Raw genomic sequence first — 16,211 nt, 5'->3', positions numbered from 1 at the left:
TGTTGGTGAAAATGAGCCGTTTCAAAAACGTCCAGGATGTAATGTCACAGATCAGCAGTCACTGCCCGTTACCTAGCAACCCCAGTGGAACTCCGTTTCCGATCAGTTTCGTTCAATAAAAAAAACTTATGAAAACTTCAGAAACTTTAACAGAAACTGTGTGTCTGTGTCTGGTGAAGTTTTGGTTTCTCATTCAGTGGGTAGAAAATCCAGAAATTTTACTCAGATAAGAATAATTTCTTGGATGGTTACTTTGTACCTGAGTACAAATATGTTGAAGTATTACTTTAGTCGAGTAGTTTGGGGTACTTTACCCACCTCTGTATTTATTTCTGTACTAGTTTTTTTCAGTATGGTGTTTCTTTTTTGTCTTCTTTTAGACTTGTGTATGGAAGTTTAAAAAATGACAAAAAACCTGTTTAAAAAAAAAACTCTGTTAGCTGAAAAGTTTTGTATGTGTTCCTCCAGAGCCTGGAGGGCCACATAAAAACCAGTTGTGGACCAGCTTTGGTCCCTGGGCCTCGAGTTTGACACGCTGTAATTAATCCAGGTTTTCTGTTTCCTGGTTTATTTAAACATTTTCTCCCAGAGCTTCTCATTATTGCTTGTTGTAAATCCAGAAGGTGATTCATCTGGTTCTGGTTTTTTACCGTCTTGTTCTGATTTTTATCTCTGAACATTTTGTTCCGGGTTCCTGCTGGTTCTGTTCTGACGTGTTCTTTTCGTCATGCGTGTTCATCGTGTGGTTTTATTTGACACGGTGATCCGTCCTCAGCAGCATTACTCATCTCTGACCACAGGTTCTGACTAATCATGCTTTCAGTTTTGTTTTCTGCAGCGCCACCTGGTGGTTCGGCCTTTTAACTGCTTCTGAGCGCGCTCAGTAAAAAGCACAAGCAGCAGATTAAACAAAAACAGGATTTATTTGTGTCAGAAACAAGAAACAGCAGCAGTTTAAAGCTGCAACACAGAAAACAGGGAGGGAACAGAGGGGATTGTGGGTAATAAGTGATCTGTTAACACACAACTGCTTCCTGTTTGAACAGGAAGTCAAGCGGAGAGGCTCATGGGAAGCTGTCGTCGTCATCTTCAGCCATTTCTTTGGCGAACTCCAGATCCTGCTGCTCCCGTTCCCGACGCTCCTGAACGCACCACAGACCGAAACAGAGACAGGTTAACGATTATAATTTAAATAAATCGATTATATAAAGACTTTAACTGTTGATGTTTAAATATTTTATTTTATTCATGTTCTAAAAATAAATTAAAACAATTAGGTCTGGTTTTAGTTTTTCTGATAAAAGCCGTTTCTGTTCATGGTGCTTTTTTTAACTGTCTAAACAGTTAAAAAAAAGGATATTCAGGGTTTTATCTTTATGTTTTTGTTCAAATTTTTTGACATTTTTATGCTAATTTTGTTTAGTTCTGAATTGTTTTGCTGAATACTGTTTAGGCAATAATTCAATGTTGCCTAAACAGTTGAATCATTGGTGCAGCTTTTTGTTACAAAACCGCGTTTTGGTATTAAGTATTGTGAAAACGATAAAAGTAAGAATAAAAACTATTACTTCTTTTTTTATTACTTCTGCCTTTAAATATGACAACAGAAGTAGAAAATGTCTGGAACTGGGAGTGAAGCTGCGTTACCTCTGCTGACTCCAGGTCCTTGTTGTACGCTTTAGGAGGAAACCTCATGGCCTGCAGGGGGAGACAGAGAGTCAGAACCTGGAGCTGATCAGTTTCCTCAGATTAGCTTCAGCCAGGAGGAACCTCTGGATTACCTTCACAGACATGTTGTGGATGTCGAGGCAGAAGGAAATCCTCTGGTGGAACGCCAGCTGAGGCTCTCTGGTGCCGTAGATGTCCATCGTCTCCTTTGATTGGACGAAGCCCTTCTCATGGTTGATGCTCGCCTCGATCACGCCGTCACGGATCGCCTGCGCGAAACGGTCAAATTAAATCAGCCTTGCCTTTAAGGGGCGGTTATGTCTTCCAGGTATATTTTATAGCAATACCAGGTAACTATGTCACCTTCAGTTGCTTTAAAAATAATTTTGTAATTTAATGCCTCTGTCTCTTTAAGAAGCCTCTGCTCTTTCTGAAACTCCGCCTTCATGAAGTCATGACAACATGGCTCCTCTATTAACCCTTTAACAACGTTTTTACCAGCGCTTCACTGAGAAGTAGCTCCTATAATCAGCTCAGCAGGTGTTTGCTAATTGCTAATGGCTAGTCTGAAGGAGCCAAGTGAGGGAGTTGTGGAGGAGCTGAATGGTTGCCATGGAGATGGAACATGAAATAATCAAAGCAACAATACCTCCAGGTAAGTTTCTAATGAGGGAATGACTTTATAACGTGATGTAGAAAGCTACAAAAGGTTAATTTTACAGAATACCGCCCCTTTAAGAGTCATTTATATCCGGGTTACCTTGGCAACGATGAACTCTGCGTCCTCTGGACTGTCGAGCTGCAGCTTTTGAGCGATGTCAGAGAGAGAGATCCGAGAGTACGACAGGCTGATCATCCGAACGCCTGAACACACACACACCCACACACACACAGAGTAAAACTCAAGCACTTTTCAAGGTGTGTTTTCAAACTTTTCCATCACACTTTGGAGATGGGAGCTTTGATTGGCTGGGAGGATAACAGACAGAATCAGATCTCTGATTGGCTGGGAGCAGCGGAGGCCTGTGATTGGCTCACCAGTCTTGATGACGTTGTGTCGCAGTCGGATGATGAGCGTGTACGTCCCGTCCGCCTGGAACTTCTCTCCAAACTGCTCCAACGCCTGGTTGAACTTGGCCAGGTTCCCGGTCCTCACAGCTGAGGGGAGACACACACATCATACACACACACACACACACACACATCATACATACACACAAAAGATTTTTATTGAAAGAAACTGATGTGGAAAAATTTATTTTGCCAGATTTTGTTATTTTTTGTTAATTATATAAATTAAAATACCAAAATTTCCACTTAACTTTCGGTCCATCTGATGATGTAATTTTTAAATATCAAAAAGGTTGATAATTTGATCAATTATTGATTTGTTGAAGTAGTTCTCTTGAGTAGTTTCTGGTGACTCTGCCCTCATCTGGGAATCAATTATAGAATCTGTACTGATAATTTTTTTATGAATTCCCACCAATCGTTTGGGATTGTTACATCTGTGGCTCTCAGTTCTAGACGTTTCCTTGAAGAAACTGGACAGATTTATCAGTTTTTTCTCCTCTTAAAGCCAATTTCTGCATGTGTGATCTCAAATTATCATCCCAAGTTTAATATTTTAATTTTTATAACCATAAATTTACAAACTTTCTCATCTTCCATCCACTTTAGCTGGAGTTTGCATCGATTTTTTCTCTCTGCTGCTCATATTTTTATGTTTACCTGCTTAAAAAACGGCCAAAACTTTTCTACATGTTGTGATCATTTATATTCCCGACAATAATTCATAAATTCCCCACTGAGGGATTCCAGCTGAACAATTCAGAACCGATTCATTCATCTTGCGAAATGTTTTTAATGCATCTGACATTCAGATTTAATGCTTTTTCTGCAACTCAGACGTTGCTTCATTCTTCCCCCACACTGATGTAACATCCCGTTTCAGAACCGGACCCTGGAGTGGAGCCGCGGTTCTGATCAGGAACTGAAACCAGAAATCCAGTTCCCAGGTTCAGACGTAACGTTACGTCATTCTGTTAAACGCTGATTCATTCATTAACAACAGGGGAGTCAGAACCTGGTGCTGGAAGTGATGGGGAACTGAAAGCAGCGTGTGTGTGGGTGGGTGTGTGAGTGTGTGTGTGAGTGTGTGTGGGTGTGTGTGTGTGAGTGTGTGTGGGGGGGTGTGTGTGTGGACACTGACCCTGGGTCAGCAGGAAGTACGGCATCAGGGAGCGTTTAAGCGACGGCTGCCTGAACTGCAGTCTGTCGGGAATTTCTCCCAGCAGCAGCTCCACCACGATCAGCAGCTTGTGGACCTGAAACAGAGACCGGCCCGTCAGAACCGGACCCAAACAGAACCAGAAACAGGGCCCAAACGTTTACCCACAGTAAAACTCAAAACTGTTTATAACCATAAACAGTTTTGAAATCGTTTTCAGTTTTCAAATGTTTCCAACACCACAGTTGGAAGAGAAAAACATTAAATTAAATAAAATCTGACAGTTTCTATTCACTATTAAATGATATTATTTATTATTCTTATTAAGAATATCTTTGGATTTGTATTCCACATTCTGGCTAAACTAAAATGTAAGAAAATGTTATGTTTTGAAATGTCTCTCACTCACCTTGTACTCCCTTCAACAAAACATTAATAAAAAAACTATAAAAATCAAAAATTTCAATGTCTAACATATGAAATATAAGCTGATCTTTATTTTAATTACACAGATCAATAAGTAATCAAACCATTAGGAATAAAAAATATTCATTACATTGAAACAATTTAAACTAATCATGTTAAGATAAATGACTTTCCTACTTAAATTATATGTTTAAACACAAAAATACAAAGAAAGTTACAAAAAATATATTTTAAAAATGTTCTAGTTAAGTTTTATGGCATTTAGCAATTAGAAATAATGATTTATTGAATTAAAAAAAGGTCAAATTCTGCAGATTTTTCATTCAGCCACCTGTGATTACTTTATACAATATTAGAAATAACATTTAAAAATTGTTGACAATTAATTCAAAAATCAGTTAATCATGAGTAATTATCATTTTGAAATTCAAACTAAGAAAAGTTTAGTCTGATTTAACTTCAGACCATGAGAACAAAATATGCCTCTCTTTCTATTTGGTTTATAAAAATATCTGTGAATGTTTTTGAAATTTAGGCTTTTTGTAAATCAAACTTTAGTTTGAACTTTATTACCAAACGGTGCAGTTTGAATATCAAACAGTCTCCACACCTTGAAAACACCTGATTTAAATTCTGACTATTTTAAAGCCAAAACAAACACTGAGCATCTAACATGACTCAACAGCTCCCCCTGCTGGTCAAACAAGGGGAACACAGCTTTACTTCTCTGATTAGGGAATTTAAATGAAGTTTTTATCGACCAGACCGATCTCTGGAGGTTGTGATTGCTTCAGTGTTTGTTGGTGTGTGTGTGTGTGTGTGTGTGGGGGCGTGGGTGTGTGTGTGTGTGTTCGTACGGTCTGCTTGAAGCCCACTGCAGTGTGTTGTGGAGCTTTCCTCAGAGCGTTGGTCAGAGTCCTGCGGGCCTCTGAGTATTCCAGCTGGATGGCTTTGATCCGACCTGCAGGGGTCACATGACACACAGGTGAGCCCTCCGCAGCCCCCCCCTGCCCTCGCCCCCCTGCGGGTGTGTGTCCCACCTGTGTAGTAGAGGTAGCGCGCCCACTCGTTGTTGTTGGCGAGCTCGGGGAACACGGACTTGGACACGAGCTTCTCGGCCTGGTCGTACAGGTTGAAGTGCAGGTAGTTCCTCAGCAGCAGGTTCAGCAGCACCGCCTGGCCGTCGGCGTCGTGCCGCAGCGTCGCCGTGCGCAACCGGGTGTGCAGAAAGCTGGGATTACAGAGGCACAAAGTCACATGTAAAATGTTCTAATCCCACCTTAAATTAAATTTATGTGAAAGAGGATTATAGCCACCGGAAAACAAGATCCGACTTTTTCTCAAAATTCTAACTTTAATTGCTGAATTCTGACTTTTCTCATAATTCTCAGAATTATCATTTTATAATGTCAGAACTGACTTTTTTCAAAGAATTTTGACTTTTTTTCTCAATTCTAATTTCATAATTCTGACTTTAATCTCAAAGTCTGAATCTCAGAATTCAAACATTTTCTCAATTTTCACTTCATTATTCTGACTTTTCCTCAGAATTTTAATCTCAGAATTTTGACTTTTTATTTTAATTTCTGACTTTAATCAGAAAAAAATGTCAGAACACTGACATTTTTAAAAGAATTTTAATCTCAGGTTGTTTTTATCTGTTAAGGTCGTGAAGCATGACAACCTTAACAGGACAGAAGAGTAACTTTAAAAGTTCAAACCCAGAGGAAACGTCTCCTCATCTCTAGTTCTGGTTCTGTAGTTTAGACGCTGAAAACTGTTTAAAGAGTTTATGATTACTGCTGGTGTTTACATGTTATTTAGATTTAAAACTGTTTATTCACACCAACTCCTGATTCAAACTGATACGAAGGAACTTTAATGTCCCAAACCAGGTGGTCTGGACTGCAACTGGACTGAACTAAGTGTGTGTGTGTGTGTGTGTGTGTGTGTGTGTGTGTGTGTGTGTGTGTGTGTGTGTGTGTGTGTGTGTGGGTGTGTGTACCTGCGGATGGTGTCGAGCTGGTTCAGGAACTCGTACACTCGGGCGTGATAATAGTAACATTTGGCTACAACCAGATCCAGAGCTCTGCGGTTCTTGGAGCTCACCTTCTGCATCAGCTCATCAGAAACCTTCTGGGCCTGAAACCACAACAGCAGCAGTCAAGGTCACAGGGGTCACAGAGGTCACAGAGGGTCAGAGACACCACCAAGTTCTGCATAGGCTGGGTCACAGCTTAAAAAAAAAATCAGATTTTTTTCCATACCAGATCCGATTTCCAATTTTAGTTTTTGTTTTTTCCTTTCTTTCTTTTCTAAAATAAAAATTACAAATAACAGAAAATATTTTCAAAAAGTCGCTTTTAATTAAAATCAACCTTCCGTAAGCTGGATGACAGAGTACTGGGGCCACGTAATTAGGATTTTTGTGAAATTACAAAAATGTTGTCATGTTATTAGCAAAATAAATATGCAATTTTACCAGAATAAACTCTTAAAATTACAAGACAAAAATCGTTTTAAGAAGAAAAAAGCTTGAATAATTAATTTTTTGTATTTCTGTGTTTGAGTTCTCATAAAATTACTACTTTATTCTGGAAATGTTAAGAATTGATTCTCTAATTATTTTGACTTTATTGTGATATGACTTCATTCTTGTAAAATCATGATTTTGTTTTTGTTCCAATAATTTAAAAAAATTAAATTAAATCTTCAAAAACAATTAGATTAGTCAATAAAATCAATTACTCTAATAAAAACAAGCACAATTTTCAGACATTTCTTTTTAAAATCTGACGCAGCACCGAGCCCAGAATCAATAATCTATTCATGAGTTAGAGGTCCGGTCCAGTAGCAGTGTGTGTTCCTCACCTCGGTGTACCTCTTGCTGTTGGTCAGGTGGACGACCAGCAGCAGCTGCAGGTACGCCTCCACCTCCGGCAGCAGAGGAGCCGACGCTGCTTTCCCCGTCCGCGGGCGGAACTGGATGTCTCCGTCGCCCGTCTCCATGGGCTGAGACACAGACAGAGGACGGCTCAGTGAAAACACCGGCTGCTGGGTGAGCAGGAATCCAGACGTAAACGGATCAGAGCGGCTCACCTCCTCCAGGAAGCCCAGCAGGAAGTCTCTGGTGGAGGTGTTGCTGGTGAAGAAGCCGGTGAGCGCTTTCTGGAGGACGACGGTATTGAGGCGGCGGCTGGTGGACGGCAGCGCGCGCAGGGCCCTCAGGACGAAGCGCGGCTCCTTCCCCGACACGGCCTTCTCGATCTGCTTCACATGCTCCTTGATGTCTGAGGAGGAGGAGAGGATGAAGATCAGCTTCAGTGATCTGACAGCTTCAGATCACTGAAGCTGTCAGTGATCTGAGGGGAGGAGCTCAGATCACTGACAGCTTCACAAACATCTAACTCTGAACACAAGTCCAGTCAACGCAGATTTCTAGAGCCGAACAAGTCAGAGACTCGTTAAGACGTGAAATAAAAAAGGAAATAAAAAGATAAAAGGTGTAAAGTAGAGTTTCAACATTGGAAAATAATTACATATTATGGAATTGATGCTCAACCAAAAGCAAAAAGATTTAAAATCCACAAGCATCAAGGTTACTGAAGAGAATTGGAGTCACTGAAAAACATAAAAAAATTATTCTGACTTTTCTCTCAGAATTCTCCCTTTAAGCTTCTGAGATCAAAATTCTGAGTTCATGTCAAAACTGTAAGAAAAAAAAACAGACAAAAGTCCAAGTAAAATTAAGACCGATTTAATTTCTAGTCGTGAAACTTATAACATTGCATCAGTTCCACACTAAAAGATTTTTGGTTTTAATTACAAGAATAAAGTCCTAAAATTACAATAATAAAGTTACGACATTCAATTACGAGAATAAAGTCATAATATTAAAGGAATAAAGTCTTAAAATTACGAGAATAAAGTCATAATATTAAAGGAATAAAGTCTTAAAATTACGAGAATAAAGTCATAATATTAAAGGAATAAAGTCTTAAAATTACGAGAATAAATTCGCAATGAGAATTATGTTTTGTTTTTTTAATCAACCCCAGTTGAGTTAAAACCTGCACCGGGCCCAGGACGCAGCCTTGAGGCACTCCAGAGGAACACGGATCTGTAGCTTAGGACAAATCTCCTAACTGAACTGGATCACTGCGCCTGGTTCGGTAAGATCCAAACCAGGAAGGGTCCGGTTCTGTGATCCCTTCACACGTCTGTCCAGAACTTTGCAGCAGGAACATCGTGAATTTCATCTAAAAGTTGCATTTTAATCCTTTACCACTGAATCCTTCAGGATCTGAAGACAAACGAACCACATAAATGGACTTAAACTGGTTCATTCTGGAGTGACCGGTCCCAGCAGAACCGTAAACGGTTCTACAGGAGATGTGATACCTTGATCAACAATGATTCAGCAGCAGAAGCAACATTAGCATCCTAAACCGTCCTGAGGCCAAAACACTGAAATGGTTATTTTCTGCTGTCTCACCGTTTACTATTTATACTCCAAAGTTGTTTGGGTCAGACCACGAACTAGATCCGTTAAACGTAAAATAAACAACATAAAAACAGCCTTTTGGAGGTTCTTACGTCCCCTTCTGCCGTTTTACGGCATCTAGCAGTAGTTGGTTTTATGCTAACAGGCTAGAGCTAACAAGTCCAGTAAAGTGTCCAGAACCTCAGTGACTTCAGTACCGGACAGGTTCCCCCGGTTCTACCCGAACATCAGACCCAGGATTACCCTCCAGTGTGAGGCTGTCCTGCTCCTTGGGCAGCTTGACCGCGTTTGTCGTCTCCTCCTCCGGCATCTCCACGTCCTGCGGCTCCGCGGCCGCCATCGCGGGCTTCACCTCCTTCGGTTCTTTGGGTTCCTTGTTAGACTTGTCCCGGTCCCGACCGCCCGCCTTGTCTCTCCGCTTGGCCGCTGTCTCCTTCATACTGTGTTTGGGCCGAACTGTGCGGTTCCGAGGGGTTCGATGTTGGGAGCAGCTGAAGCTGATCCTCACAATGACTGGACAGTATTCACTCTGCAGACCAGAGCAGTTGATGGTGGAGAGAAAACAGCAGGCAGAGGCAGTCGATCCCAGATGACTCGATCCTGCTTCGCTCAGTCACAAGCAACAGAGCCGGTAAAAATAAATAAAGTTGATGCTTTTACTTTGAATAAATAACATATATTTTGATTAATAAGCTAATTTGTACTTGTATTTGTTTTTATTCACAAGTGCAGATTAGAAACAAACAAACCAAATTTTACATATTAGAAAAAAAGAATGATTAATTAGGCAAGGCAAGGCAAGGCAAGTTTATTTATATAGCACTTTAAAACAGTACCACTGACCAAAGTGCTGTACAATCACAAGATTAAACAAATAAAAATCAAAATTAAAACACATAAAAACCAACAATGCAGTGACGTAAAACACTCTATATAATACATGAACATACCCAGATAAATACAGAAAAGCAGCATCTCAAACTGAATCAAAGGCCAACCGAAAAAGGTAAGTCTTAAGAGCAGATTTAAAAATTGCTAAAGAGGGGGCCTGTTTTACCAACATAGGTAAAGAATTCCAAAGTTTGGGAGCTGCAACAGCAAACGCCCTGTCTCCTCTCTGCCTCCTGGAAGTCCTCGGCACCTCCAGGTTCATTTGGCTCGCTGATCTAAGAGCTCGAGGAGGACAGTGTATATGTAGCAGCTCAGAGAGATAGAAGGGAGCAAGGCCATTTAAAGATTTAAATACAAATAAAAGAATCTTAAAATGCACTCTGAAATGTACCGGCAGCCAGTGCAGAGAATATAAAATCGGGGTAACATGTTCTCTCTTCCGCGATCCAGTTAAGAGCCGAGCAGCCGCATTCTGGACCAGCTGAAGACAGGACAAAGAAGACTGGCTGACACCCACATATAAGGAGTTACAGTAATCCAGTCGTGTTGTGATAAAAGCATGGATTAATATTTCAAAATAATCCACTGGTACAATATTCCTAATCTTAGCAAGCCGCCTCAAATGGAAAAAGCTCGTTTTCACAACGGCACTGATTTGTTTATCCAACTTAAAATTTGCGTCCATTACAAAGCCCAAATTTGTAACAAATGGCTTTACGTAATGTGATAGCGGACCCAAATCCACAGGAGTAGACTTGCAGGTAGTACCAGGGTCAAAAATAATAACTTCCGTCTTTCTTTCATTAAAATTCAAAAAATTCAGAGCCATCCAAGTTTTTATGTCATCAAGGCACTCCAATAAAATTGGTACTGTATTGACTCCCTTACGATTGAGAGGCACATAAATTTGTGTATCATCCGCATAGCAATGAAAAGCAATATTATGTTTCCTAAATATTGACCCAAGGGGAAGCAAATATAAAGAAAACAAAAGAGGTCCAAGTATCGAGCCCTGCGGTACTCCACACAATAAAGGAGCAGACGATGATCTAAAATCATCTATGTCAACACAGAAAGACCTATCCGTCAAATACGACCTAAGCCACACTAAGACTGTGCCTTTGAGACCTACATAATGCTCTAAACGGGAAAGTAAAACATCATGGTCCACCGTGTCAAAGGCTGCAGTCAAATCTAAAAGAACTAAAATCACTGGATCTCCAGCATCAGTAGCCAAAAGGATATCATTAAACACCCTCAACAATGCAGATTCGGTGCTAATTATCTAATTATTATTAGAGATTTATTATTGGTAAATCTCACCTTTAATGACAGGTCTCTATATGAGGAATACAATAAGATTAATAAGTTCTTAACTATTTATCATACATCAAATTCTTTTTAAATGTTCTCTATTTTTAGAAATCATTATCCTAAATAACAGAATATTATTAATAATAATGATAACCACATTTTAAATAGATTTTTTAAGTTTTCAAAAAAAAAAACAATCTCAATAAAAGCAAGAACTAAAAAGTGTATCTAAAGTTAAAAAATGTAAAAAGTTCTTCAGTGTAAGAACATAAAACTAAATTTAAAATGATTCTGAAGAAAGAAATGAAAAACAATGCTTTCAGCAGCCTATGGTCTGGTTTCTGTAACTCTGAACTGATCCGTTTCACTCGTATTTACCAGTTTTAGTCATTTGTACAACACAAACACTCATTCTGGATGATTAAACTTTGAAATCCTTTCAAATCATTTGAACATAGACACAAAGAACCCAACCTGCACTGACTTCACAGGATTTATTTGACATTTTTAGCACATAAATTAGGTGAACAGCTGCAGACAGAGTCAGGAGGCTGTGAACCCTGAGGTGGGAGGCAGTTACCATGGAAACAGCACGTATACAGTTCACAGGTTGAGCTCTGAAAGGATGATGTGTGCAAGGAAAAACTTTCACAGTTGTAGGTTTGTTGTCATCGTCATTAACATCCTTGGAAAAGTCCATCTGGTTCTGTGGGAGTTCTTTAAAAACATCCAATAATCAGAACTTCTAGGGATTAACTACTGGTAAGTCTTTGACCTTTGACCTTTGACCCGTAGTTTTATGGTTCTGAAAGGTTCTGCAGGAGTCATGGCTTGATTGTACTTGGCTACATTCCCACAGCGGGTCTTGATGCTCATTTTCAATTATTTTATTTTTCCTAAAATCCTTTTTTTTTTTTTGCGTGGTCGTTCACGCTACTAATTAAATGAGATCGCAATCAAACTTCTGTGTGAACGGAAAACTGCTGAAAGTGGAACGCATCTGATGTCTGATAGTTTTTTCTGTGAAAAGATCAGAATTAAACCGTTCAGACAGTCGTGAAAAATGCGGATATAGCATTTGCCTGCTGTGTGAACGTAGCTTTTGGATCAGAAACAATCATTTTGAATCAGGCTTCAAGCTGCAGTATGTAACTTTTATAAATCTTTTTTTACATATTTGTTGAAACTGTCGTTAAGTTGTGACTGTATATGAGAGATAATCTGTGAAAAAATTAGAGCTCTTCTCGCTTCTCCTAGTGCTAACTAGAAGCAACCAATCAGAGCCAGGAGGCGGGTCTTAGTGATGTCAATCACCTCTCAACTTTTCCCCTTTGCTCTCTGCTAGCGTGAATACTAAAGCTAGTTAGCATGGCCACACATGACAACGAATAAACGGTTTTCTTGTAGCAGTAAGTTTTTTCTTCTCTGTAAGCACATGAGGCTGATTGACAGCGCTAAGACCCTCCTCTTCGCTCTGATTGGTTGTTTTTGGACGGGAGCGGTTCATTTCTTCCGAAGTCAATAGACATGGGTCTTTTCACAAATTATCTGCCTCATAACAAACAGTCAAGTCATGGTGACAGTTTTAACAAATATTCTATTGAAAGTTACAAACTGCAGCTTTAGTTTCCTTTGAGGTGGTTTGCTGAGCGTTCTTGGGGTCATCCGGGGTCATCGGGGTCTGAACGGGTCCCGGCTCTCCAGGAACTTCAGGTACTCCATGTGTCGTCGGGCTACCACCTTATTATGACGGATGTAGTGGATCAGGTAGGAAAGGAGCATGATGAACCAGAGGAACATAGTGATCAACGTCAGGAAGTCGGTGGTTCTCCTCACGGACTGACACAGATCCCAGTCCTGCACCAGTAAGACCAGTGGAAGCCCAGTAGCTCCTGAAACACACACGGTTACAACCAGAAGCAGGTTCTGAGGTTTTGAACATGAGGAACCAGGCAGACTCAACGTACCGAGGTTCGGAAGGTCTGATGTCTGACAGATGACTTTCTCCAGAGAGGAATTGTCCATGTCCAGCTGAGCTATGGACACCTGGACGGAGACAGGAAGTCATCAACCTGTCCCTCACTGCAGAAACAATAAAACTTAACAAGTATTTTTGGTAAATGTCTCAGTACACTTGAAATAAGACAAAAATAACTTCCAAGTAACTTTTCAGCTAATATAAGAACTTATTTTAAGTCAATAATTTTTTACTTTTGATTTTTTTTAAAGTATTTATTCCATTGGCAGATTAATTCACTTTTAACAAGCTATTTTACCCATGTTATAAGTATTTAAGGAATTATTGACTTAAAATAAGCTCATATTTCTTGCTGAAAAGTTACTTGCAACTTAGTTTAGTTTTATTTCAAGTGAACTCAGAAACTGGACCGGAAATACTTGGTAAGGTTTTGTGTTTTTGCAGTGTGTCTGGTACCAACACCGCCCTGAGGCCCACCTGCATGCTGCAGTCACAGTGCCACGGGTTCTGGCTCAGGTTGGCTTGGACCTGCAGTCCACCCAGAACTGCCGGGTCCAACGTGGTGAGCCGGTTGGAGGAGAGGTCCAGGAACCGGAGAGACGACGCCAGGCCGGAGAAACACCCGGGTTCAAGAGAGGAGAGCTGCGACAGGAAACAGGAAGTGGGTGTCTCTGGGTTTTACACCTATCCATGATACTTGGCTAAACACAACAAAGTCTTTAAAAGAAAATTCTTATTTTATAAACATTTTATAGATCAACAAAAGGCCAATAGAAGTTAAATAACTGTAAAAAAATTTTTAAATAAGGCTAATGTCATACTAATGCAGGTTTCATCACAATGTTATTTCACTAATTTATTGTTGTGTGGATAAAAGAGAAAGAATTGACAATAATATTAGTTTTATGTTTTTGATTGGAGAGAAAAAGCTCATTTTGGCCGGACCTGGTTGTGGGAGAGGTCGAGTTCATCCAGCAGGAAAAGGTCCGAGAAGCAGAACGGCGGCAGAGAGCTGAGCCGGTTCTTATTCAGAAACAGGCGGGTTGTGTGGTTGGACAGACCGGCAGGAATCTGGGAAGACAAACACACCTGAGCGTTTATCATATCGTTTATCATTTATTCTAAAAAAAATCTATTATCACAATAAAAATCATGATTTATTGTTGTCAACACAAATTTCAGTTATTGGTGGTAAATAAAGAATCAAAACTGCCAGTGTGATGTTATGTTTTATTATTTTCTCCACTGTTTCTTCCACAATAAATATAATTAAATTCAAAAATATGATTAAATTAAGTTGGATTGTGCAAAGCGTGATTACTTGAAAATCCCACTTATCGTATCGGTTATCAGTTATTATAAAAAATTTCATAAGAAATTTTATTTATTATTGTTATGACAAATTTCTGTTATTAATAGTAAATTAAAAATCAAAACAGACAGTTTTATTGGAAATGTTATTTTTTCTATTTTCTCCACTGTTTGTTCCATTGGAGCCTTAATAAATACAGAGGTGGGCAGAGCAGCCAAAACATTTTACTGCTTCAACATATTTTTAGTCGAGTAAAAGTAAAAAGTAGCCTCCTAAAAAATTACTCAATAAAAGTAAAAAAGTATTTGGTTAAAGTATTTTGGTTAATATATATACTAAATCAGCCAAAAGAAAAATCTTTCCAAATCAATTTCTTTTAATATAAAAAATATATAAAATATATACTCCAGCGTAGTAAAAATATGTCTAAAAGTACATTTTTACCAAAAAGATACTCAAGTAAATGTGACTGAGTAAATGTAGTTATTGTTCCCAACTCTGAATAAATACCAAATGTGAAAATATGATTAAATGCAGTTACTGTGCAGTTCAGCTAAATAAATCACAGTTTTTAAGTAAGTAAGTTTCAAATCGGAATGTTTTTTCAAGAACAATATTTGTGTTTGTTGCATTAGACATCATATAGTTACCTAAAAAACTGTTTTATTAAATTTTTTTATTGTCATCACAATAATAAAAGATCAGTTTGATCAATCTGACATCTCAAAAACTCAACCACAGAATCTACTGGTTAAACTGGAACCAGCAGACGGACCTGGGTCAGTCGGAGTCCGCTGCAGCGAACCATCAGTCCTCCGTCCGGCGCCTCCTTCTGCTGGCAGGCATTGATGGAAGACACTCGGTTCCCCCGGCGCCACAGCGCCACCCCCTGGAGGGATGATGAATGGCTCAAAAGGAGGAGGATAAGGAGCGTCAGACAGCGGGACATGACGTAAAATGACGCGATTCTTTGACTTCCCCGAGCCACAGAATCGATTATCATTTATCACTGATTACGTCTGCCTGTTGCGTATGACGTCACAGCAACAAGACAGGAAATTAAACAGAGAAGAAGAGGAGGAAGAACGACAGGACAAAGGGATAAAGGTGGAAAGATGGAGATGAGAAACGGATTAATGATGAGAAAATCTGCTTAATCCTCCTGCTGGGATTAAAGGTCAAAGGTTTACTGCTTCAAGGAAGAAAAGAAAATATGAACATAAAGTAGATATCTTCATTTAAAGCACAATTTGCCTGTTTTTTGCCTGATTTTATACACAAAACACTTTAAACTGGGTTTCTTTCATCTTATCAGGTTGTTTCTTATTATGCTTATTATGAAAATTGACAGGAAAAACAGATCATGAACTATATTAAAGGTTGGACATAATTCATTAAGTTTTTAGATAAAACAAACACATTCGCTAATGTCTTAAAGCATTTTAAACAATAAACATTTTAAGTAAAAAACGAAAACAAACAAATAGACAAACAAAAGAGAGAGATTGTTCATACTCACAGCCGTTACATCGGAGGACGGAGCTGAGTGAGTACAGCAGCAGCAGACGGAGATTTGACACACAAATAAATAAATAAATAAATAAATAAATAAATAAATAAATAAATAAATAAATAAATAAATAAATAAACAAATAAATAAATAAATAAATTCATACACGGAATTCTTCAAACATGATAAAATGCACCACTTACAGTAGAAAATTATTTAAATAAAATATCAAAACTTTAATTAAATGACGGAAGCTGCGGAGTTAAGGTAATGTTGCCCTCTGGCGGTCAGAGGGCAACATTACAGCACGAACCAGAATATCAGATGAAACAATAAATACAGAAACAATATAAGTTATGTTCGTTTTTTTCTTTTTCT

General features: G+C 39.0%; 2 protein-coding genes across 2 annotated transcripts; both read right to left on the bottom strand.

Moving 5' to 3' along the window:
* Positions 1-904: 904 nt before the first annotated feature.
* psmd3 (proteasome 26S subunit, non-ATPase 3) lies at positions 905-9,386 on the bottom strand. The gene is made up of 12 exons (XM_032587419.1): positions 9,072-9,386; positions 7,424-7,614; positions 7,196-7,336; positions 6,330-6,466; positions 5,365-5,555; positions 5,182-5,285; positions 3,881-3,995; positions 2,707-2,826; positions 2,429-2,532; positions 1,782-1,937; positions 1,648-1,698; positions 905-1,142 (listed from the first exon to the last, which is right to left on the bottom strand). The coding sequence occupies exons 1-12, from the start codon at positions 9,265-9,267 to the stop codon at positions 1,065-1,067; spliced, it is 1,584 nt and encodes a 527-aa protein (XP_032443310.1). The 5' UTR covers positions 9,268-9,386; the 3' UTR covers positions 905-1,064.
* A 2,127-nt stretch (positions 9,387-11,513) lies between these two features.
* LOC116735491 (leucine-rich repeat-containing protein 3-like) lies at positions 11,514-15,888 on the bottom strand. The gene is made up of 5 exons (XM_032587420.1): positions 15,099-15,888; positions 13,957-14,082; positions 13,489-13,653; positions 13,001-13,079; positions 11,514-12,925 (listed from the first exon to the last, which is right to left on the bottom strand). Exons 1-5 carry the CDS (start codon positions 15,324-15,326, stop codon positions 12,705-12,707), a joined length of 819 nt encoding a protein of 272 aa, XP_032443311.1. The 5' UTR covers positions 15,327-15,888; the 3' UTR covers positions 11,514-12,704.
* Between the last annotated feature and the right edge of the window lie 323 nt (positions 15,889-16,211).

The sequence above is a fragment of the Xiphophorus hellerii genome, chromosome 16 (genome assembly GCF_003331165.1).
Source record: "Xiphophorus hellerii strain 12219 chromosome 16, Xiphophorus_hellerii-4.1, whole genome shotgun sequence".
In the NCBI taxonomy this organism is placed as follows: Eukaryota; Metazoa; Chordata; class Actinopteri; order Cyprinodontiformes; family Poeciliidae; genus Xiphophorus; species Xiphophorus hellerii.
This window is presented reverse-complemented; position numbering and strand designations above follow the sequence as displayed.

What these genes read in the sequence shown, in the direction of transcription:
- psmd3 (XM_032587419.1), bottom strand. Translation starts at nt 9,267, where the DNA reads ATGAAGGAGACAGCGGCCAAGCGGAGAGACAAGGCGGGCGGTCGGGAC. An exon ending in CAGCTCGACACCATCCGCAG is followed by an intron (nt 5,556 to 6,329) that starts GTACACACACCC and finishes CTGTAATCCCAG; the next exon opens with CTTTCTGCACACCCGGTTGC. An exon ending in CAGAGTTCATCGTTGCCAAG is followed by an intron (nt 1,938 to 2,428) that starts GTAACCCGGATA and finishes CGTTTCGCGCAG; the next exon opens with GCGATCCGTGACGGCGTGAT.
- LOC116735491 (XM_032587420.1), bottom strand. Translation starts at nt 15,326, where the DNA reads ATGATAATCGATTCTGTGGCTCGGGGAAGTCAAAGAATCGCGTCATTT. An exon ending in GCGGACTCCGACTGACCCAG is followed by an intron (nt 14,083 to 15,098) that starts GTCCGTCTGCTG and finishes TTGTCTTCCCAG; the next exon opens with ATTCCTGCCGGTCTGTCCAA. An exon ending in ACTGTGACTGCAGCATGCAG is followed by an intron (nt 13,080 to 13,488) that starts GTGGGCCTCAGG and finishes GTCTCCGTCCAG; the next exon opens with GTGTCCATAGCTCAGCTGGA.